This window comes from Temnothorax nylanderi, unplaced genomic scaffold (genome assembly GCF_030848795.1).
Source record: "Temnothorax nylanderi isolate EJ_2023f unplaced genomic scaffold, tnyl_v1.0 TNYL_tig0214_pilon, whole genome shotgun sequence".
NCBI lineage: Eukaryota > Metazoa > Arthropoda > Insecta > Hymenoptera > Formicidae > Temnothorax > Temnothorax nylanderi.
Genome location: NW_027249276.1, coordinates 256850 through 282333, shown reverse-complemented (window position 1 = coordinate 282333; position 25484 = coordinate 256850). Strand labels below are relative to the sequence as shown.

Below are 25484 nucleotides of genomic sequence, written 5' to 3'. Positions count from 1 at the left end.
CTAATATATAAATATTTTTTACTGGAAAATATAGTCAACTATGTTCTAGGTTTTAAAACTCGCTCGATGATTGAAAGATTTGTTTAACAATAAGACTTTATCGCTTAGCATACTTTGTACTTTTTTTTCTCAAATTGTTAGCGATGTTGCGGAATAGTACATGGCAATTATGGAAAATAGAAAACGATTAATCAAAGCATTAACCGTTTCAGTGTGATATTATTAATTATAAATTGCACGTGAGACGGAAAATATCGGCGTACTGCGTCACTTTGGTTTTTCTCGTTAAAACCTTAGTCTACTCGTTCCTGTATCTATGCATCGATTGTAAATCTTCGATTTGCTAATAATTTATGAGTAACGATCGCTCGATAAAGACCACGGAGCCACTTTTCTTCGTAAGCATGCCCGCCAGCAATATATGTTACATGTTTCGACGTGCACAGTGTGCTCTTTTCAATAGGTATCTTAATCAATAAAAATTTTTTAAAATTTTACAAGATCTACAAGAATATTTATTATTGTTGTCAAAATTGCGCAAATTACTTGAATTTGCAAGGTAGCTTTATCTGAAGTATCTTATTAAAATAAATTGATATTTGCGTTCGTGTTATCTTTATAGAAAAAGGTAAATAAAATAAATGTACAAACGTATATAGGTTTTTGCTGGCTATTTTTGGGTCCAATTGTCTGCACATGTTTGGACTAACGCGAGATGATGCTTCACTAAATGTAGGTTGAAAAACACGCATTGCCTATTACATGCTTCTCTCTCTCTCTCTCTCTCTCTCTCTCTCTCTCTCTCTCTCTCTCTCTCTCTCTCTCTCTCTCTCTCTCTCTCTCTCTCTCTCTCTCTCTCTCTCTCTCTCTCTCTCTCTTTCTCTCTCTGGTGGATGGAGACGAGCTGCAAGCACAATTCGCGTTACCTAAGGATCTATATAAAAGCGGAGTGCATCGCTGTGAAACTCAGCGATAGACGAATACACGTGCATGTATTACTCTAAGGAGTTTAGTAGAACTTAAGGTATGCATGCACACAATACACTGTGAGAATAAGACATACAGTATAAAAAAATGCGATATAACGTTGACAAGATGTAACAAAATACAAAAGATAATTAGGGTGTAAAATTTGATCCAGAAGTAAAACAAACGAGAAGCTTTATATCTATTAAGCAGCATACGTATACGTGTAGAATATAAATCTGTAGTATATTTGTTAAATATCGATAATTAAGAAACAAAATATTATATTAATAGAGTTTAATAGAGGAAACAAATTAACTTATATAATATATAAAAAAAACTTGTTTATTATTTTATCAATAAGATAGTTATATAAAATTGTATCTATAAAAACAAAATTTATTAAATAATAACGAAACAGAAGTGTAATATGCGCATGTGTCAATATCATAAAAATATCAATTTTGTCGAAATGGTCAGTTGTACGATATTTTGTGTTTTTTTCTTTTTCACTTTTAAACAGTAGTACACATAAACTATAAGGACAATTATAACTTGTTGCAAAAGTCCGCTGCAGAGAAGTTAAAGAACACAATTTATTATCCCAAATGTCACTCTCAATTACGATTGGAGTATCACGCCGTGCTTTCAAAATATAAGATTTATATGTAAGTATAAATGTGTAAGTATTTCATCGCGTCTATTTCATAGAGAGTCTGACATTTCATCGTGAGATTTTTTTATCGACATCAAACTCGCGAAGGAGTCGATCCGTCATCGTCAGACAGACGAAGGTACAGCTATGTTTCATACTTGTGTGATCCACGTCGAAAATAATAATTAACTTCCGCGCGCTGCTGCGTAAGACGTCAGTGCGTGCCATACTTTTACACGTCCCCTCTTCACCCTTCTTTCACAGTGCTCCGTCCCCCCTCCCTCTTTCTTTCTCTCCCAGCCACCGACGTTTTTTTGGTCCAACGACGCCTGTGCCGCTCTACGAATCGCGGGATCCGCGAGGGAAACGTGCGCGACGCCGCTGCCGTTGCGTATGTGTGATATCTGTGTGCGTACGTGCGTATCCGTGTTCGCGCGTCCTCCTACGTTCCGCCGCGAGGGTGTGTGCGTGCGCGCGAGCGCGCACGCGCGCGTCGCGGCGGCTTTGTGTGGGAGAGCGCGCGCGTGCGTGTGTACGCGGCGGTGCGCGCGTGAGCGTTTCACACCTGACTACAACGTGAGTCATACGAGCGACTATCTGAACGTCGAAAGACGATCGCGACCGCGCGGAAAAGCGCGAGTGACGCCGAAATTCCTGTTGGCGAACGCACGGATTTATTGCGCGGCGCTCACGGCGCTCAGCCGCGCAGAATCGATTTATTTTGTCGGCACGGTCTGCGCGGCGAACACGGTAGGTTAGTTGACCGCGGGGCCGAGCGAGCGCTGAGCTGACAGTAGGCCGGCGACGTCACAGTGGGCCGGTTCGAGCCTTCCTTCGTTCGATTCAGGCAGGCTCCTCTATTCGTTTTACATGTAGCAAGGTAAATATTTTATAACGCGGTGTTTTACGATTTCACGAAAGAACGTGGCCCAGTGCGCGGATAATTATATTCATCGTCGTTAACGTCGTCGTCGTCGTCGTCGTCGTCGTCCGTCGTCGCCGTCGCCGTCGCCGTCATCATTGCCGTCGTCATCGTCATCGTCGTGCCGTCGTCACGGGGGCGGACGACAACCGTTTTAACAACCTGACGATTTTTGTGACGCGTACGATTTCGTCGTGATCAAACGTCAAATGGACCAAGAGAGAAAAACGGAAAGAAAATATATGTATTTACTCCGAAGAGGGTGGGAGCAACATTTTCATCTTTCGTCGTACGTCATCCGTCGACGTCCACGTTACACTTGCCCGTGTTCGTTAACCACCCACTGACGTTGTCACTAACGTTCTGTCGCATTTTGACCTCTATCACCGCTGCCTGTCACGAGTCTCTGACGAGATCGTGACAAATGTCGGAAAAGACAGAGAAACTGAGAGAAAGAGGAAAGGTCGAATCGCGAGAGAAAGAGAGCGAGCGACACCGAGCGAAGGGATTCACGGAGAGAACGAGAGCAAAATCGCGATCTCGCGTCACGCGAACACCACGTCGTGAGGCGCGTGCTAAGTTTCGCGCTAGGCGCACTCACGGGTTTTCAGATCGGATGATATTTCGAGATTCGCGACTCGTGCTCGATATTCGTCGTATTGATTCGTCCGATCGGTTGATCCGCGCGCGTTGTTTCGCGTTTCGGCGGAGCTGTCACGACGCGTGAAGTGACGAAGGACCTTTCTCTCTCTCTCTCTCTGTCTTCCTCGCGTCTGTACGGAGCGCGCGTCGTCGCACCGTTCGGACGACAGTGGAGACACACGTGAAAACACGCGCTCTGACAGCTCGCGCTACGACGCGGCGCGTGCACGTCACGTTCGTGAGCGGTCCGTGCGCGCGTTTCTGACAGCCGCCGATTATAAATCAGCGCGGCGACCTTGCGCGGCCCCGAAAACTCTTGGCAGCCGCTTTCGAATCTCGTGGCCGATCTCCGTGCATTCGTTAAGCCGTGACGTGCACGCGCGTTCGAAATAGTTCGGCTTCCTCCTCGCGGAAAAACCTGGCCAGAAATCGGGGGAGAGAAAGAGCGAGGGCAGAGAGAGAGAGAGAGAAAGAGTGAAAAAAGCGATCTCGCGACGTACGCTTTTGGCACGGTGGCCCTCGCGCGTGCCGCGACGCGACGCGACCCGACGCGCCGCGACGTGCCGCGACACACGTGACAGTGAACAGTGCAACGCGTACCGCGCGAACGACGCGTACGCGTTTGGAGCCGCGAGAGGAGACGAGCGCGACTCCGCGTCGTTTTGCTCGCGGCTTCCGTCGTCCGTGATGCATCTCGAGTCGTCGACACTCGTCTTGAAATGTATCGCGGAGAGGGAGTGAGGCCGGGAGAAGGAAATCAGCTGCGTTTATTAGCATTCAGCTGTACGATAGCTCCGAGCGCGAGTTCGCGACGAAAGGAAAAGAAAAGAGGAGATGAATGAAGTTTAAGGAGAACATCACGAGAAAAGGTGCGACAAAAAATTGCGCGCCCGCGTGATTATACGGGCGCGTGTTGTTAAGAAGGAGGCAAGTTGCGAGAGTGCGTGTCCCGCGAGCCGCAAATACGGGCGGACGAAAATACCTCACGTGCGTCGAGAAATTGATGGGGAAAAAGAGGGAGAGGGAGGGAAATACGTAGGGAGAGGTAAGAGGGAGGTTGTTTTTGGAACACGATGATCGGTGAGGAGCGTCATCGAGTGAGCGAGTAAAAGTAAAGCATGACGGTCCTGAGAAAATCTAGAGCGATCGAACGGCCCGCTCCGACGAGAGTAGCGTCGAGGAGGCCTTAACTATTCGAGCATCGACGTATTCTCTCGCAGATTTCACTTCAGCAGCGGCAGAAACGGCAGTCATAGTGACGTAGTTCCGAGGTGGGCTCATTCTGACGAATTCGTGCTAAATTGATCGAAGATATAACCACTTGGATAACGTTATGCAAATATGAGTTAATCCGTGATATCAGTCTTCCCTTTCATCATTGTTGAATATTTTTCACGAGCACCCCTATTAAAACATTTAATCTGAAGATGTCACTTGTTAATATCACGAAAATAAGGACATCTTTGTCATAAAGATTAATCCACAAAATTTGGAAAAAATGAATTACATACGATAGCTGGCTCGATAACGTAAAATTTTTAATTAAATTTATAAAAAATTGAAACTCTTGTGATAGAGGAAGGGTTCAACTCATTTTTGCATGGCACAGTTAAAGAAAAAGAGAAGTGAAAAACTTTAAATGAATGTCAATACGAAAGAAATTTTTTTGTAAGAAACATTTTTTCTCTACGCTTTTTATAGATTCGTCTTACTCGACGTGTGTCGTATGTGTATAGACTTTCTGTTTGTTATTTGAGTTTCTTGACTGACAATGATCCAATAATAGATTCTAAGCACAGTGCGCGCGCGCGCGCTTCGGCGTGAAAATTTTTTTCATACCAATATCCGCTTGCCCTTGACAGCTTGACAGCTTTCTCACCCTGCTTTACTATGTTAATTAGTCGAATTCGCGGCAAAGGGACATGAAACAGTCATTGTTTTATCGCACACGTTGACATAAAGTACAAGTGATAATGGTGGCACGCGCTCTGGGATCAAATTCCGACTGGTTTCAATGAACTTCATCGTCCGAAGCTTTGATTAGAATCAATTTCCGTTTCAAACTAATTCCATTAACCCTGACATTTCGAACAGATTCGTTAGAATGATTTTCTGTGTTGAATACATGTCTATTATACTCCTAGAATGTGAATTATGACGCGCGTCATTATAGCGGATGAACTGTAAATTATAATCCGAAAAATTCTTCGGCAGATGTAAATATCCGATTATTACATCATAGATTTTGTAATTGATCTGTCATAATCGATATAATCATGTAAAAGAAATTGAAAACTGAAGTCATCAGAATTATCGATATTTAATAAAATAAATCTTTGGTTGCATTCCGATATTTACTGTCAGCAACTGTCAGTACTGAAAATCTATAGTATACGTGACGTAAAATAGAAAAATATAGATTTTCAGTACTGATAGTGAATATCGGAATGCAGCCAATATCTATTTCGCTGTGTTCTTCAACACAATTATAGAGAGTATAATCAAACATGTATAATCAAAATACTTTTTAAATGACTGTGATATGCCTATATTTTATCTGATGAAAATTTTTATCTCATCTCATCTCTTACTAAATCATTGTTTTTTTTTATCCCAAACATTATCTCGCATATTAAATCTGAAATATCTTCCTGTCTTTAGAGTGCAACGCCTCGTAGATTATTCCCCACTTCTCTCATTCTTACGTTTCATTATGCCGCGATTCTAACGCTTGTGCGACGACGATAATAGCGTTTCCGCGATCGACTTGCCTTGACAGAGACAGACCGCGTGACGTATCGCTCGCGGCTCGAGGACGAGAATACCGAAGACGACGCTCCGTCCTCGTTCCTCGGTTCGGCCCTCGCGCCGCGCAGTCTGTCTTCGTCAGGGAACTGCATCCGATGTTCGGAGTCCGCGTGTTGTCACGTTGCACGGACGTCACAGACGTCGGATTTTACAGAGAACCTCAATAACGAACCCTTGCGATATCGTACTTCGAATACGGTAAACACTTAGAGCCTTACGTTCATTGCGATACTGCGAGAATATGAATTATTATCACACGGAGAGAATTTTCTCTTAAAATTTACCCTGAAATCATGGTAGTTGTGGGACAACATGTACCACCAAGAATTTTATGCGAGCTATTCTGATTAATATCTACCATAATAAAAGATATTAATATCTATTACATTAAAATATAAAATATGTTTGATTAATTTTACTAAAATATATCTAGGAAATTTCAATAATTTTTCAAAATTTACCAATCTGCTTGGTAATTTTTATCACGTTGTTTGTAAAATGTCTTTTGTATATTTTAAAAATTCCTTGGTTGCCAAGTTGTCCCAAGTTTGTAGTGAATTTAAGGGTAAAATATAACAAAAAATTCTCTCCGTGCATAAGTCTCATTTCAGATTTGCATTATCGTTTGTTGTTTCGTAAAATTTGACGTGACTCTAACGTTTGCTTTATAGCGCAGAAATGCGCTACGCAAAAAAATCAACCACAATAGTGAATAGTTACTCCGCGACTGTTAGTTATTAAAATTGAACGAAAGAGAAAGAAATACAAATATAAGTAACATGTTAATCCGAAAGCTTTTTAAATAAATAAATTCTGTAAAAGCAGTGATATCTTTGTCGCGTATTGCAGGCGCGGTTCTTTCGGCAGTACGGCCCTGCGCTCTAAGCAGCATAGACATTTGACGTTTCGCGAAGGTCGCGTGTTCCAGCTCTCCCTCTCTGATTCTCTTTTTCTCACTTTGTCTCAGTACACACACGTCCCTAGCTCCCTCTCTATCCGCGTCTCGCCCCCATCTTTTTCTACTCCATTCTCCGTCTGCCTGCCGCGCGACGCGACGTGTACGCATATGTACGTACGTACGTACGTACCTTCCGACATTTAACGATCGTTACGCGTTCAATTGTTCACCGTCGCCGTCACCGCCGGAGAGGCCGCGCGCGACTTTCCGACGAGCCGAGCCACTCGTTCCGCGACGATATTTTCCGCGGCGCGTTATCGGCGTACGTGACATTGAGGATCGCCCGAGAGAGAATTGCAACACGGCGTTAGCCGCCGCTGCTATCGTAGATACCGCGACGTCGCGATGCGCCGCGCCGCGCCGCGGCGTCGATCAGCTGGCGTCGCTTCGTCTCTTTCCCTCCACACGACGCCGGCAGCATGCACCGCTCCCCCCTTGTGCTCCGTCGTACGCGTACATACAACCGAATGCTAATGGGCCGTGCAGACGCGCGTTAGACATTTGTTTGACGCGTAGATTGTGCGTAGGATGTCTGGAAAACCCGTCGAAAAACCTGCGCCTAAGAAGCAGACGAATGTAAGTTGAAAAACTCATGTTCTCAGAATGAATCTGCGAAGAAGCGTAATTACGGATGCGTATTTGATGAATTAAATGAACGGTGATGCAATGGTGCGCGATTAATACATTGGATAAATTCAGTCAAATTAAAATTTGTACACGAAGTAATGTGTATATTTATTTGTGATGTATACTTTGAAGTAGTTTTAATCTTACGAATACAAATTATTTACCTAAGGTTTTTATTATAGTGATCTTTATGTTATTGCATTATTATCAGATAATCATATCTGTGAAATAAAATTTACTTCGTTTTTCTAAGAGACTTATTGCTTTACTGATTATAACACATACCTGTCAAAACTCAAAACCAACAGAATTAAATTTACTTTAGTCTGCTTCTCAGGTACCGAAACATTTTAGCGATAGATTCTTTGGAAATTTAAAGTCGGTTATTTTTAATCTTTGTGTAACTGTTCTATAATCATTGCGCTGTCAAAGTATTTTCAGAATATATTAAGTCTTTTTATCTTTAGCCTCTTTACTTTCGAATATAAAAATGACCCATTTAGCATGTAGGTGATGAATAATCAAAAACACCACGTATAAAGATAATCGAAAAGATAATTTTCTTCATTAATTTTACTGATTAGAAATGATCGTAAAGATTATTTTTATATCTGATTTTATTCATTTTGAGTTATTTATATCTGCTTCCATTGTTTCCCTTAAAAAATATATATATACATATATATATATGTCGTTGTTTTAATTTTTACATTTGACTTCGTAATAAAATATCTTTTTACTGTTATGCATCGTCTATACATGTTTTGAAAATGAGTTATAATAGTTATCATGCAACTAAAAGGAAGCTATTTTAATTAAATAGTAAATATCCTTTTTCGATCTTGTCGCCAAGCACGAAATTTAAAAAGTCGCCCAACTCATGCACCATAACAGTGTAAAAACAGTCATCTGACTATGGCGAAAGAGAGGGAGAGAGAGAGAGAGAGAGAGAGAGAGAGAGAGAGAGACCGCGGTATTTTGTACATTTTCTGCACTGATTAACGCATCCTCGCGCCGCGGGGTCATTAACACTGATAAATCAAAAGAAAGCGACGCGTCCAAGACTCCTGCTCCATCGAAGCATTGATCGAACCATTTTTTTATAATGTCACGGTAAAATAAATGCGTAGAATAGAATATATACATCGAAAGATGCGTCCCCCCGACAGACAGTCCTGCCAGCATTTAGTAATTAACTCGATCAATACTTCGCGATCGTCGAGAAATTGAAGTAAAATAATGCTACGACAATTATTTTAATATAAATATCGTATGACGTGCATTTTTTTCAATTATTTTCCTTTCACTTTGTTTTTCAGTCCGTGAAGCTTAGCCTGTTAATTTATATATTTCAAATCTTTAATTTTTACTAATTTAATATCACATACGTGTCGCTACGTTGTGACGCAAGCTCTTAGCTTTTGAGGAAAGAAAGGATTAGTATCAATATCGAATGAATAACAGTATTGATATCCTGTTGAGTTTAAACATCAGCAGTCAGCCTTCGTGATCTAATTGTCACACACTCGAGAGGAAAACTGCATGCGTGCGTATTTCCACGCAAAACATATGCGTGTATTTTCACGCACGTATGTCAATATGGGTTATCGATTCATAATCACGACAGATAAGAACTACCGCGAGAGAGCCTACTCGTTCGAAATGTTACGTTGTCAAGCGATAGACTTTCGTTTGCAAACGTTTGCGCGAACTGAAGAAAAGTTAGCGTTTCTTTATCGATAATATTTCCTTCGTTTGAAAGATTCGGAGTTAGAACGAACTAGGTATATAGCTTACAGCGTTTTAAACCCCATCAATTCTTGTACTTATAAATTTTACATATAATTTTCACATTTAATATTTTTAATTTTTGAGAGCATGTATATACAATTTTTTGTGAGACAGATATACGTATAATTCTCAACAATGTAATATATGTATAAAAGAAAACAGTTATTTAAGATTCTTTCTCAAAAACATGATTATTAAGCATCTCTCTACAAAAAGTTAAAATGGATATTTAACAGATATCAAAAATCGCTCTTACCTTGATTTGTTTATTTATTGATATATAGCAAAAAGTAAATAGTTACGGATGGTAACCTCGCGCTATACCCTCTATGCCAGGACAAACCTCCACGTCCCTGTGTATACGTATGACAAAAAATAAAAATTGCGTAACAGCTATCTATCCCGTTGTCATCGGGCCGGACGACTTAAATCGGTTTCCACTGGTTCACGATCTTTTGATTGGCGGCATTCTACAGAGTGATTTTCGATAGGCACCGTCGATGGGCGGTTTTGCCTACAATCCCCGGCATATATACCTGTACACGTATATACATATCGTGATCATTTTTAAAACGTGACGGAGACAGACGGGCGAGGCTTTCGGGCGACGAGATAGAGACGTAATGATTGCAATATTCCGCCAGTAATTGCTCCAGTCGGCCGCACCGTTGAAATATCATTCGCGCCCGCGAGTCGTAGATTTGTTTTTCCCCCCCGTTTCTATCTCCGCGCCGCGCGCGTGTCGCATCGTCCGCCGCCATGCCGTACGCCGCGTCCGCGTCGGCCGAAATGTCATTCTCGCGGGGGATTCGTTTTCTCTCTTTCCCCCAGTCCCCAATCTCTATCCGATGGCGATTGTACCTACCTACCTATCCTACCTCGCACCACTGCTATCCCCGATCGCGAACCGCGTGCTGTTGTCGATGCCATTCATCGCGGTTCGAAATCGATACGTGCCATTAAATGCTGGCAATGCATTTAAAACGAACGATCTGGGGGGGGGGGGCGAGTGTGGGATACGCACGCGATTAGATTCGTGAAACTGATCCTCGTTAATGCCACGTTATAATTCGCAAATCGACTTCCGCTTCGCTATAAATGCGAGGATCGCAAATGGTCAGAAGTCAAGTATGCTGACATCTGAGATATTTATGGCCTAAGTACCACCGACGTTGTCACTTAACTTTATCCGTAACTTGTAGTATATTCTTTACCGTAATAATTCTCTACTGTGCTACACCAACGATACAAGGTATCGACACTTACGTGTCTGGCCTCGATATCGAAACTAACGACGACGCTTCGTAACTTCTACAAAAAGTACGGATGATTATTTAAATATCCGCGCGTTCGCATTTCTTATGACATACTCTGAATTCTGACATAAATATCTTTAAATATCATTTGTCGATATTTCATGACAGTACTTTGTCTCGTCATAGTGCAATTGCTCTTTTTACTTGACAAGCGACCGATAAGAGCGAGCGAGCGAGCCAGCATCGCCGCCGCCACCGTTCACGAGCGTGTCGCGCGCGTGAAAGGAAGCACTCGGCAAAAAGCTCACCACGGGGTATTAGTCATTGGTAACCGACCAGAGCTTTTTCGCCGCGCGCCGTGCCGTGCGATTCCCGCAGTCGTGACCGTCGCTTCGGCTGATTTATGGCGAGCCATCGTTATTTTCGTCTAGGCTAGCCTAGCTAGACTAACCCGGCCTCGCGCTTCTTCTGGATGTCCCTTTCCTCCGGCGCTCTTTCTTTCGCCTTTCAGGTTCTTTCTCCCGCGATCTTTCACACTCTCGCTCCTTCCCTCCTTTCATCTCATCTTTCCCCTCTTTCACTCTATCTTTCTCCCTCTGTCCATTTCTTCTTCCCCCCCCTCTCTCTCTCTCTCTCTCTCTCTCTCTCTCTCTCTCTCTCTCTCTCTCTCTCTCTCTCTCTCTCTCTCTCTCTCTCTCTCTCTCTCTTCAGTTGGACTTCCTACCTGTTCAGCTCGCGTTTAAACGTGGGTGGGAGAGAGGCCGGTCGTTACCATCGGTTAACGACGGCTAGGTGCTACTACCAGACATCTCTTATCCCCCGTCGGAACCTCGTAACCGAGTGAAGTTGCGCGAAAAATACCCGACCGAACCGGAATACCTCCGCGTCGCCGGAAGTCCGGCCGTTACGCGTCAATTTCGCCGAGTAATTGACTCGAACATCCAGATAATATTACTATCCTTGACCGATCGTACAGCTGCCGATCATTCACTGCTGCAGCCTTAAATTCATTGACTCTCTCCGAGAGATCAGCGAGTCTACAAATCTCTTTGTTCACAACTTCTGTTCAACAAGTACTCACCCAGATTCCTAAATGCACGGATCTTCCCATTATAGTTTTCTCGGATCTGTTGATCTTTAAATGCACGGAATCTCAGATGCGTGGATTCTCAAATGCAATTTCACAAGCTACAAATCTACATATCTACATAGATTCTGAGATCTACAAATCTAGAATAACTTCTAGACTATAGATTAAATTAATGGAATTTTCAGAATTTCAGACGAACGTTTACTAAAATCGATCACCCGCATTCGTCGCGTTATAAAAATTTTGTATAAACAAAATTTTCAGCGCTTGCTGTCAACCGTGCAGGTCGGCTGCGGCATAATAGCAATATAATTCTCTCTTCATTATATTATATTGCCTATATGTTGAACGATTCGATTATTCCTCGCCATTAATTTAACAAAATTTGCGTTACACCGCGGAGAAACAAAGCGTAAATTATTACCGCGATCAAAATTACCGCGCCGTCATTGCGGTCTGGCTCGTTACGAGCGAACGATTTGCTCATTCTAAAATTCATCATTTAATTATAATGCGTTACAACCGCTGTCACTCCAACGATAATTCCGGTTCGCCGCATCGACTCCTGGATTTCGCGTCGATTGCGCCGATTCGTATCGATCCGCGTCAACCGACTCATGAATTTCGAGACACATGGTATATAGGGTGTCCCAGACAACTGAACTTCTTTCAATCACAAATTCTATCGAAGATTCAAGTCGCTTTTTCCACAGCGAAAACTAGAACAAATTTATTTGCCGCAGATTTTTATCTTCAACATTAAATATCTCAACAATTCTAAAGTCAAATTATATTTTTACTATATTATTTTATTAAAGCCATTTAAAAGAAAACGAAAAAGATTATTTATTTATATTTTTTGGACTCAGTTTATTAGAATCTACCTTTAACTTTCAATTTTCAGTAACTTGTGAAATGTTTCTCCATTAAAGAAACTGATGTTTTTGTATAATATATCATTCAGTATTCGTGATTGAAAGGATATTCGGTAGTTGCGAGGCATCCCGTACATCTCTCTATTATTCCCATGTTTCTCTTCGCCTCGTTTTCCCTCTCAAATGGATACACCGATGTTCTTTTTCTCAGACGGCAGTCGATAAACTGTTTGGAATGTCGTCGAAGTTGTAACGAAGCGCCATAAAGTTACGACTACGTCTCCGGCGCGAAACTCCTACGAACTTTCAAATACCTCTGTCCAGGTAAAAGTTTAAGGAGCTTTCGCAGTGTGCGCAAGCGTTTTCTACGGCGATAAAAACCAAATAATCCAATGCGTGTTCTCTCTTTAAAAAATTGTGGTTTGATATTTTCTCAGTAAAAATATTTTAGGAAAGGCTATTTTTTTATATAAATATTTTGTATAAATTTTTTTGTAAAAAATTTGCTCAAAAAGAAAGAAGAATGTAAATAAATAAGATCAGATTTTTCAATTAAAGTCAAATAGCTTTTACTGTGATAAAAATTTAATTCTCGAGTTTATTACATTGAATTTATTTTACGGCTTGTAAATGATATTATTAACTTGTATTAACTCCTTAGAGCTAACTTTTACTTTTTAATCTGTTAATATTATTATTATTATTATTTACATTATTGTTTTTAACCTAGTATATATCTTGTCTCCAGTATAGATTATCTTTTGTTTGTGATTAATTATTTGCCTGTATTATATAAATTCCATGATTACAGGTAAGATTGAAAACATAGATAAAAGATAATAAATTAGATGAATTATTATTTGAGAATAAGCAATTCTCCTTCTAGTAACACATCTTGCTATATAACCAATTAATAATTCCCCTAAGAAGTGTTTTGATATATTTCATACGCCGTGTATGCTTGCATTTTTTATTTTACATATCTTCTGTCGACATACAGAAAAGAAAAATATTTTTCACGTAATTTTTAATCGGCGAGACATCTTTTCGAATACTCATTTCATTTCAAGCAAAGAACGAAAGTAACCTTAATTACATGCCGTTTCGAAATTTAACGATTAGCAATTACTTTGTTCGCGATTACTGCCACCCATACGAGCTGGAGGAGTGTATGTTCTCCTATTTAGCAGTCCTGCGCCTTCGTTATCTCCGTAGCTTCGGCCACGATATATCGTCATTAGCCGTCACGCACCGTCTCGCAATACGCACACGCCCGCTAATTAACGCAGACCTTACATTTCTTCCAAATAAATTTGCCCACAGCTTCTAATTAACACGAACGTTCGGCCGAAACGAAATATCCCTCTCTGAAGCGAAACTACCCCATCCCGAAATTTACTATCCCCCTCAGAGGCTCTAAATTATTCTAGAATGTGACAATTCTTGCGGAGCAATCCCCGTTGTTCCACGGCCGTTCGATATAAGTACACTTAAGTGCGCGTAAAAGCCGACCTGAGGAAACAGGATGTCGGGAAATATGGTATTGGATCCGGTATAATGATCGCGGTACCTCCCACGTATAGTCGCTTTATTTTATAATAATCGATTATAAATAACAAGGTGTCATTTCCGTAATGTCAACATTTCTTTAATATCGCTTAAAATGCCAGAGATATAAATACGCGTTGGTACATTACCCTACGAAAAAAAGTTGCTATTAAAGTATGGCTTTGTAAAACCTTTCTCAAGTTTTCCCACAAGCGTTATTGATTTGTGCAGTTCCATTTTGAACAAAGGATATCGCTGCGTTCGTGAAATGCCCCAATCACTTTATTGCGTATATCGACGAGTGACAGCGGATTGCGCCTCAAATGACACTGCTATAGATAGAAAATTGTCTTATCAAGTTCTTTAATATGGCGTGCATAATATATAATCGTAACTGTTTTTCTTCGACGTAAAATTCGCGAGAAGATTGTCGGTATTTCCCAAGACTACTCTCCAGCGGCAGTTAATCGCGATAACCCGTTTTTGCTCGTAATAATCGAATTGTACGAGTTAATTACTTTTGTTTCAAGAAATCGATATAGGAGCGTAAGAAAATGAGCAGTGTGAAGAGGAGGAAATGATTATATTAAAGCAGGTTATTCTCAGTTTATTTCTGTAAACAGGACAATTTTTTATGGAATAATATTTTTAAAAACGTAAAATATGTACTAAAACAAAAAATCGCTATAAATATACACAGTAATTCTGTTAACGAAAAGAAACGGAAAACGCACGAGGTTTTGAGCATTTATATATTTCTCGAAAGAAATCCTTATCTTTAACAAATTTTTTCATTACATATAAACAGGAGTTTAAGTTGCTTCCTAGTTAGGTGTCACCGATACTAAAATACACTATATTGTACAATTTGTAAAAACGCACGCGTCGTTGCATATCGCTGAAAGGAGTACCGTCGGTATTGTACTCCGTAATGATTTCGCAGAATGAAAAAAAAAAAGAAAAGAAGAAAAAAGAAAAAATAATTCTCTCACGCTTCCCAGCGCGATGCGCGCGTGTTTCACCCGTCGTCCGTGCATTCGTGCTGTTTGCGGAAAATCTGCGCGTGTCGATCGTGACGCGCATCTGCGAGTCGCGCGTGCGTGCGGCCGCAGCGATACGGAACGCGTGATTTCGTAAGACGCACTTGACGCAAACCAGGGACGGACCTGAAATATTTTCAACTATGCACCCAGCGACGATTACGTTTCCGATGGTATCAATTTGATCGTAATCTCGTTTCGCTTCATGAGACGATACTTCGATTTTCTAGGAGAAATGGATGCACACAATGCTTTGTGTTTAGTATTTCGCAATTATCTAAATTGCGTCAAAGAGGCATAATTGTGTATATTTTTAGATTTCTCCTTGGATCGGTCGATAATATAAATTGCATAAATATGCAAAAATTTCGATATTTTAAAAATATTCTATAAAATTATTAAATGTTTAACATTGAATACTATGATCATTGTATTGCGAAAACATAAGATTTTATAGTAGTTTTATAGCAGTTTTATAGAAAGAGTTCACTTAAGATTACTGTTAAAAGTAAGATTTTTTAAATAAATGTTCGAAACGTATATCACTGAAACCTCATAATCAAAACGCGAAATCTCGTATGTATTATAGATATCTTGTATTAGGAAACATTTTTATTATTTTTTTTTTATGTGGAATATTATCGGATGCATCGAATGTGTGTATTACCGAACACACGCAACGAACAGATTATTGCGAAACTTTGCGAAACATGTCAGGCGATGGAAGAAAATTCGCAAAGCGAGTCGCATTCGTTTCTCTCATTCGGAGGGTTAAGCCGACCGACCGATATCTCGACGTTCGCCAGCGTTATCCGTCCCACGCTCTCGCGCACACACGTACTTGCGAACGCGTATCAATTAACACGCGCCACGACGAATCGTGCGTACAACGTGCGCAATCGCGGACAGCGGTCGGCTATGTATACGCACGTATGAACACGCGCGCGCGTCACCCACGCGCTTGCACACACGCGCGCGTTAACGCATGGCCGCGAATTTTTGCCGCACCGCCGCCGCGCCGGTAGCATCGGCTAATTTTACCACGCGGATCGCGCATGCAAGAGGAACGCTGTAATCTTGCAATTTATGCGGCGAAAATGGACCTCCCATCGGCTCGATCAATTTCTCCTATCGCGATTTCACGATTTCTTCCAGACTTTCTGGAAGATCTTCCGTAAAGATATTGTATATAAAAATTACAAGATGGATTATTATTCATAATTTTCTAAATTTAATTAAAGTTAAGACTGTTAGCTTAGAATTATATTATAATTGAGAATGTAAAGTGAAGGAAATATATAGTAGAAAATATACAATTTTTGTTTTTTTAAATACAATTCTGAAATAAACTTTTTTATACAGAAGATATAGTAATAATTATAGAAAATAACTGTATTAATATTTTTATATGCAAATCTAATTTAAACCTGGCATTTTAAAACGACATTTTGATTGTAAACAAGAAATTATGAGAGACGAGGTAGCCAACAAAGAAATATATCTTATTTAGATATCTTGCCAAGTTTAAGATTGAGACAAATCGTTTATGTCATAGTATGACAATCACAGTTAAATTATTATTACTTTTTAAAATTACAAGTCTGATTAAATTTGACAGTCTGCACACAGTATAAAAATTATCATTTGATAAATTATTTTTGTAATTAGTACTAAATATAATTACTTTATATAAATATAATTATTTTCTAATTTCGCAAAATATTTTTGATACTTTTGTGCATTTGATTTCTATATTTGTTAAAAGATTAGACTAGCCTATCTTTTCGTTAGATCAGAGCGTAAAATTTAATTTTATGCGTCGAGACAATGCGATAAGACCCGTATAATTCTACCGTCATTCGCTATTTCAAAGACAAATTTACATCAGACACAAAGAAAAATGCGAGCGACCATTCTCGATGCTCTCGCGTCGTGAACTGCATGTGCATATTGTTCGTAAACGGATTGACCCAAAGAAAACCTCTGAAATGACATAAATAACGGCGGCGTGTGGGCCGTATCGACTTACGTAACAATACGCGCCGGCCGCGCGCCACGGCTATCGCGAACCTCCGTAGAAAAATCATGCAGGAAAATTAAGTACACGCAGCACAGAAAGGAAACAATCACGCTTGTAGTACAATCGTTGTTAAAAACCTGGAAATCTAGGAACCGGAGAAAGTCTCGGGAAATGTTCTAAGTCTATATATGTAATAATTTAAATAGGATGTCGGTCGTATGGTTGTCAATCAATTTTTTCACTGTCAAGGAATTTACAGATAGAAAAATATCATGTACGAATTACTTGTGACATTTTGTGTATCGCTCTGTATAGCTTATCTAAAACTCTCTTTCTATAAAACAGAAAATAATCTTTAATAACTTTATTTTAAATGATCTAATATGAATATATTTATTTTTAATCATTAAAATTTACGTTTATATACTAGTCTTTAAAGAAACGTCAATTCGGAAAAAGTAGTGAAATATATAGATTCTCTAACAGTAACAAAAATTACAGTAGTCGTTCGATATAAACATCGACATCGGCGACGAAATGGTTGCCACTGGCAGGGCGCCGACCGCCTGAGAGATAAACATCGTCAGATATCTTCATATCGATTTCGATTTTATATTGATAATATATACGATTATAAATACAGGCTATCAGACGAGAAGGAGCCTTTGGTGACAAGCCATCAGATTGTTTTGCGTATAGAAGGTAAACAGTAAAACATTTTATTGTATATCGAGGAAATTTTTTAACAGTAATGGACGAGATTTTTTCGAGGTCTGTAAGTGATTACAAGTATGAAAATTCGAAAACAGATTATTTCTCAACATTGAAGTATCACATAATGAAATCAAGAGAATGAAGTAGAATAATAATAAAAATTATGATGACAATAAACAGCGGAGAAGTATGCGTAACAATTTAAATGAGAGTAAACATTTGATTGGACTTGAACGTACTTAGGATTGTGCGCCACTATACGGTTGCACTCTCCATTCACTGCACGAGCGTCCATAGATATGTACATCCACTTTGGGTTCTTAACTTTCGCTATTAAGCGATTTCGCTGAAACTAGTACTTGTGAATAAAGTTTGTAAAGCGCGGCGAGGGAGAACCCGCTGCGGTGTTTATTGCGCGGAAAAAGAGCGGGAAGCCGCAGCGGGGCGTTTCGTGGCGTGCGCGTTCACATCTTCACTGGATTAAATCAGGCGATTTCTGTATTTGCGAAAGATAAACCACCGGGGCGCGCGCGCGAATGGTGCAAGATTTGTCTCCTTCCTCTTTTTTTATATACTTAATACGGCAATGTATTCCGCGATCGATGCGCAACGTGTTTTATGCTCGGCGTTTACATGCTCGAGAACAGCTATATCGGATGTAATCACGTAACGCGTAATTATTACAGGAAAAAGTGCGCTAGCTGCAGGCTTAGGCTCGGCAAAAAAATTATTTAACATTGTTTCTTTGTTTTTGCATGTTTTTTTTAAATACTAGACACCACAGACGCGCGATTCGCGCGCGCTATTTGGCTTTAACATTATGCTATTACTATTACACTATTAACTCCTTGATACACACAACTGTCAAAATATACGATGACATCAGCTGCAAATGAAGTAAGCGCAGCGAGAGAACCAATCGGCATCGCGGAAAAGCGACAACAATAAACTTCGATAGATTCGAGTATCGACTTTACATCTCTTTTTTAGATATGGAGGATGGACCCTCATGATCTTGATAATAATACTTTATTAAACAGGAATTGCGAATAATATTCCCATACGTTTAGCATTATTATTATTTGCATTACTATAAATTATATAAATTGTCATTACATGTATTATATGTGCATTCTATATTCCGGTATATTTACATTAAATTATTATTACAGATTTGTATTATAAATAGTAATTATGGACTTTGCAATTTATAAACATCGAGGATGTTATTTCAAACTCGTCGTAAATAAATTCATTTCACGGGGATGATATGAAATATGAGTTGAAAGCGTTAAGCTTGTAAACATATCAATCGATACTTCACGACAAGATTGTCGTTACATCTTTAATGAAAATTACTTGATGCAAGTTGGCAAATAAAGTTTACCGCTTAACGGGCCTCTAGCGCTTCCGGCGAAAAAAAAAGTTTCGAGGGTTCCGGTAACAACCGACGTTATAGCCGTAAAACGATGAAATCAATGCGTAACGACCGTATCGACGCTATATTTAGCCGGCGAGAGTACAGGTAATTCCTATAACCGTCCCGGTGCATTGACAGGTGCAATTTATCTGAAGCCTGAATGCGCGCTGTGCGCGAACCTCTGTTTTAAAACGCTCGAAAACTGATTATTCGCGCTTCGACATTGCTTCCCTCCAATTCGCGATACAGTAACTTCGCACAGACTGCAGCGTAATTGGCCGAACGATATAAAGCGGCGTCAAAGTATAAAGGAGATATCCGCTTGATCTCCCAGTTGTCGATTTTCCACCGTTCAGAGTGCTCAGTCTTTATATAATAAATAGATCAGTATAATTTTTCCTTTTAACTAAATCTCAAATAATTCTATAAAGGGAGAATTTAATTTTTGGAATTTGTACGGCTACTAAACGTTTCATTACTTGAAATTTCATAATCGAATAATTTGTATGAACCTTTTTATTTTTAATTATTTATAACATGTAAACTAAGCTCTGTCTCGATAAGATTTCAATGAAGAAGTTTGAAGCTTAGAATTTTCTTGAAATAATCGGAGACAGAGTTTCGGAGCACCGTATATATGACGGAGGTTCTGTCATGCACCGCCGTAATATCGCGGGAGCCAAACGAATCACGCGAGTATCGTACGGCGGGTACATACACGCCATCGCGCATATATCCGCGGATATATCACGCGAATGCACGTTTACGCGAATAACGCTTCGGCATAATTATGTGTGTGCGTGTCGCTCGCCGGGTTGCGCATATGTCGCGACACGTGCGTGTGCGCCGTTTCACGCATTAGGCAGCAGCAATAAATAAAGTCGAACGCGGGAGAAGGAATAATAAAAGATAAGCCCGTATCGTTCAGCTGATATCGGTCGTGCATCTCCGGATGTGTTTGGACGCACCGACGACGGGTGTGCTTATGCATTCGCAAGAGTATGTTGGTGTGATGCGACGGTGCGTCGATATGTTGCAAAACAGAAACGCTCTTTGAATTATACACCGCGATTACGCGTCAAAAGAATCGCATTACTCACGTCGCTCGCACGCACCTTTCATCGGGTCGTTAAAATGTAAAATGTTTCGCGTGACGATTATTCCTTGCGGAAAATCGAAATGATCTTTCCTCGACAAAAAGTGATCGAGACATGAATATTTTTTTGTTGTAATCAAGAAGATGTTTAACTTGGGAGTCTTAGAAAATTGAATTTAGAATTTTTCATAGGTAACAAAACTTTTTACGAGTTTTCTTAAATAAATTTTAAGGCCGGTTCTACAATCAGTCGTATGTCGGAGTCGGATGTCGGAACGCAGCCGAGGGTCCAACGAGGAAAATTCGTTTTCGAAAAAGAAATTCTGTTATTGGACCATCGACTGCGTTTCGACATCCGACTACGACATACGACTGATTGTAGAAACGGCCTAATAAGAAAAACTTGAATCCCGTAATTACCAAACTATTTAGCTTCAATAAAATTTAAAAACTACGAAAAGATATAAAATTCAATTTTGACAGAGGTGAAATTACCTCTTTATTAATATTTTCCTGTGCGGAATATCTCGCTCTGTCGTGTCAACACTGTCAACTAGCCGAAGAAGTCGCGATATCTGGGCCACGTGACGCGGTACATTGTTAGGCAACGCTAGTGGCTACGAGTACCGGAAGGTACAAGTCTTTCTTATATAGCAGGGTTGCGGGGTGCAGTTCAGACATGGGAAGTGAGCATTACTGCCTGAGGTGGAACAATCATCAGAGCAACTTGCTGGGTGTGTTCAGTCAACTGCTGGAGTCGGAGTCGCTGGTGGACGTGACACTGGCGTGCACGGAGGGACCGTCGATACGCGCACACAAGGTAGTCCTCTCCGCGTGCTCCAGCTACTTCCAGGCCCTGTTCCTCGACCATCCGAACCGTCACCCCATCGTTATCCTAAAGGACGTACGTTTCGCCGAGCTACGTACCCTCGTCGACTTCATGTACAAGGGCGAGGTAAACGTCGAGTACTGCCAGTTATCGGCCCTCCTCAAGACAGCGGAGAGCCTCAAGGTTAAGGGTCTAGCGGACATGACGAACATCAACGCGGCGGTAGCATCCAGGGAAGAACAGCAACAACAGCAGCAACAGCAGCAGCAGCAGCAGCAACAACAACAACAACAACAACACACAAACACCTCCGATACATCACGAGAGCATCATCGAGAACGAGAACGAGAACGGGAACGGGAACGAGAACGAGACCGAGAACGAGAACGAGACCGAGACCGAGAACGAGAACGAGAACGAGAACGAGAACGAGAACGAGAACGAGAACGAGAACGAGAACGAGAACGAGAACGAGATCGGGAGAGTATAAAAGAGACGAGCGGCAAGGAGAGGGAACGGGAATTGAACGTCACCACAGGAGTGTCGGCCGGTGCTAAGGAATGCGAGCAGCAGCAGCAACAGCAACAACAGCAGCAGCAGCAATCCAGCAGCATTGTACAGAACACCCCCAGCGAAACTGCGGATGCGGTGGACATGACGGATTGTCCGCCGTCGCCCGCGGGGCCCGGTAGTCCGTGCCCGGGACCGTTGGCCCTCGACCGACCCAGGAGGGACTCCGAGGATGCGGCCAGCCTCGAAGAGACGAGGGCCGGCTCTCTCAGCCCGATTTCGGTGCACAGCGGACCATCCGACATGAGCCTCAGTAACAACACCGGCGGCGGCGCGCCTGGTGGCGTGCTACCGTTAAACCTGCCGCAGAGCCGGCTTCCGTCCCCGCACAGTACCGAGCCCCTCGCCGGCCCCTCGGGCTTACCCCCGGTCCAGCAAGTTCCGCTAGTAAGTAACAATGAGATTAATCTTTGAGGGGAAATTCCATCCTGATCCGGGCAAGCAGGATCCAGTGAACTTAGAAACAATCTTAGCTGACGTAATATTTATCTTCGATATCGAGCAGGAAGAGGAATGATATGAATTGAGCTTAAAAAGTTTAGGGTAATCAAATAGATCTTTCATATTATGTACATTGAATGATTATATATTAATTTAAATACTACATATTTATGTAAAAACTTTGATATATTTGCAGATCTGTGTTGAATCTTGCTTGCCTAGATACATTAGAAAATAAGTTGTTTAAGTACCTTGTAACTTCGAGTATCGATAAAATGTTAATCGGTTATATTACGTCGATATACAATATAATTGAACTTAAAATTTAAATCGACCAAAAAATCTATTAAACCATTAAAATTTGCGTTGGAAATTGTGAAATATGTTTTAAAAAATATTGATATGAATTCGATAAAGCTTTATCGTAAGGATTTTCTTCTGCATTTAGCTTGTTTACAAACAAACGGAAGCTTTTGTACTTGAATCAATTTATTCATTTGTCAATTTTATTTTGCGATAGCAAGATATGCGCATTCAATGTTCTTGAAACATTGATGACGAACATTGAAATTATTATACAGAAAGGAAACCGACAATAATTTCGATGCTATCTGTCGATAGCGCCGTATGACAACCGTGATCTCGATATCACTCGTTTATTGTATATTTATTACCTGGATATAAACCGGATGCACTTTTCCATTGCAGTCCCTGAAAAAAGAAATGGACTGGGAAAGGTCGACCGAGGAACGTAGCGTGAGCAGCGAGATATCCGCAGACTACAGACTTCCGCCAGATCCGGTAAGTCTCCCTCTTTCCGGCGAGCCATATATATTATACATATCTATATATATTTCCAATTTATTATTGACTACTTTTTATTCTCGTATCCTCTCTTTGCTCTGCATTTCTATATACATATATATATATACATATACTATATATTGATAAACGTCTCGCTCGTTCGCAATCGTCGGCAGGAGCTGCGCGTTGCGGATGAGACGACTATCTATTGCGCCAAGTCCCTTCAAGTTGCAACTGTAATTATGCGTTGCAATGCATTGTGCTACATCATTATTATGACCGAATCACGGCGGATCATTCGTGACGTGCTACCCGGTATGACGACAGACGCGACTATCAAGTATCCAAGTATCGTCGATGCATTATAAACGTACTTTGCTTCACCCAGAAGTCCGACGGTGATCGCATACGCACGTACACGCGCGTACGCAACGCGTGTATGTGTATGTGCGTCGAATTCACTTTGCATGTGGGTCTCTTGCATGTGCCCAAGTGCTTTGCTGTTTGCTGCTCTCCCTGCTAATTTGATAGGATTATCGCGTTATCAACGCGAAATTGCCGTTACTCTGCGGTGTTTCGCGTGAGAACCATGATCAATGATTCTCACAGAAAGCAGGATTCTCGTTCGTTCTTGCGCTTTACTCGTAACAATTTTTACCTGCCGACAGTAAGCTTATAGTAACCCACTCCTTATGATCGAGTTCTTTCAATGTTTCGATAAGAGATGCTTTCTAAGATTTTCTCTGTATCAGTCGACGCACTTGTCGACGTATTTTCTCTGTTGACGTCAAAGCGTCATTTTAAAAATATCCTTCATATAACTTTTTTCGGGTAAATTATATGACTTTTAGCTGCAATTAGATTCGCGTGATATATAATGTAAATATTGTAATGGTGAACGAAGAAAAGAGAGAAGGATAGTGAGTTCAAAACTATTGCAGCAAAGATTTTGACATGATAAGATTTCACAAAGAGGGAGTGTAAATGTCAGACTTGCAACAAATTATTTGTTGAATAGCTTTTATAAAAAATTGAAGACACTAAGTTACCGGAATATTTATTATGTAAATACAACGCACATTCATATAGATGCAAGGACGATTCTTTATGTACATTTCCTAATTATCAATATCGCTTAAAAGGATTTCCTTCTCTGAGACTCTTATTTGTGATACTTAAACCTTCTTTATATCGAGTTTTCATTCATGTGTCATATTCGTTTAAGAATATCATTGAGACGTAATAACTGATAAATATGATGAAACGAGATTATGCATGCCCATCTATCGTGGCGAATATATTGTCTTCTTTTCCGAACTAATCTACTGTCCGTCACACCCTTCGTCTTCTCTCTGCTTTCCGATACACAGATGCATACACGTATTCTCTATCTTTCTCTCTGTCTTTCGTCTCTGCTCGGAAGTCGGAAGTCCAGTTTCTCGTCTTTATCTACTTCATTCATTTGTCCCGGTTTCTAAATGTGACTACAGAGACGTGAACTTTATTGGGCCAAAGCGAATTATACCCGATTTACCTTCTTAAGTAGGACAATTTTCTAAAGTGGCGCTCGAAACAGGCGTAAAACGCATTGAAGCAAGGAAGGGCTAGGTTATATGAAGAATTTATACTTAATTAAAGAATACGAAACTTTCATCTTCAGTTTCACGACTCTGTATCTTCCACTACCTCACAACCCTTTTCTACCCCTTCAGCATTCTTCTGCTTGCTACGCGTGCAGCTCGCGCCAAGAGTGTACCACTCAATCGTAAAAGCTCGGCCCCTTCCGTCTGTGAATTCCATCCCCACGTGCTTTGAGGGGACCGAAAAAGTGCGCTCAAAGTCTGTCATGAGAGAGAAAGAGAGAGAGTGAGAGAGAGAAAGAGAAAGAGCGAGAGAGAGAAAGAGAGAGACGAAAAAATTGACAAGCGAAAGAGACTACGAAAAGCCAAACGAATCCTCTCCCGTCCTGCCAGCCTGTCTTGCTAGCTCACTGTCAAGAAGTTGACCTTCGTTTTTGGCCATGATTGTTTTTTTACTACATTTATATATATATATACATAAATATATATACATATATATACACATACGTTATGTATACATCGCATATCGTTTGTACACTGTGGTATAAATATTTATATATATTTACATATATATTTTTCGCACAATATGTATATATATATATATTTATATGTGTATACATATATATATATACACATATATTGGCAGATTGTTGACATATTCATTATACCATTTGTTACTTTGTAATATCTGTATTTCAATTTGTCGTTTTGGTTGAGTGCAATGCCTTTTGCTACGGCGAATAAATTTTGCGGCGCGGCACATACGCTGCGAGTACGATAAAAGGGAGGAGGGACGAGAGGGGCGGGTTGAGAACGAGGCTGTGGGGGTTGT

The 25484-nt window shown here is 40.7% G+C and overlaps 1 protein-coding gene across 8 annotated transcripts in view; it reads left to right on the top strand.

The window, feature by feature from the left end:
* Positions 1 to 2286: 2286 nt before the first annotated feature.
* Mamo (zinc finger protein 628-like) overlaps positions 2287 to 25484 on the top strand; it is a 63636-nt gene continuing 40438 nt past the window's right edge. For 2 of the 8 annotated variants that reach the window (XM_071717497.1, XM_071717504.1), the window contains exons 1-3: positions 7047 to 7061; positions 21086 to 22214; positions 22977 to 23069. In XM_071717497.1, coding sequence (XP_071573598.1) covers positions 7060 to 7061; positions 21086 to 22214; positions 22977 to 23069 — 1224 coding nt within the window. In that variant the 5' untranslated portion in view covers positions 7047 to 7059. The other 6 variants (XM_071717502.1, XM_071717501.1, XM_071717500.1 and 3 more) reach the window with 6 other exon arrangements.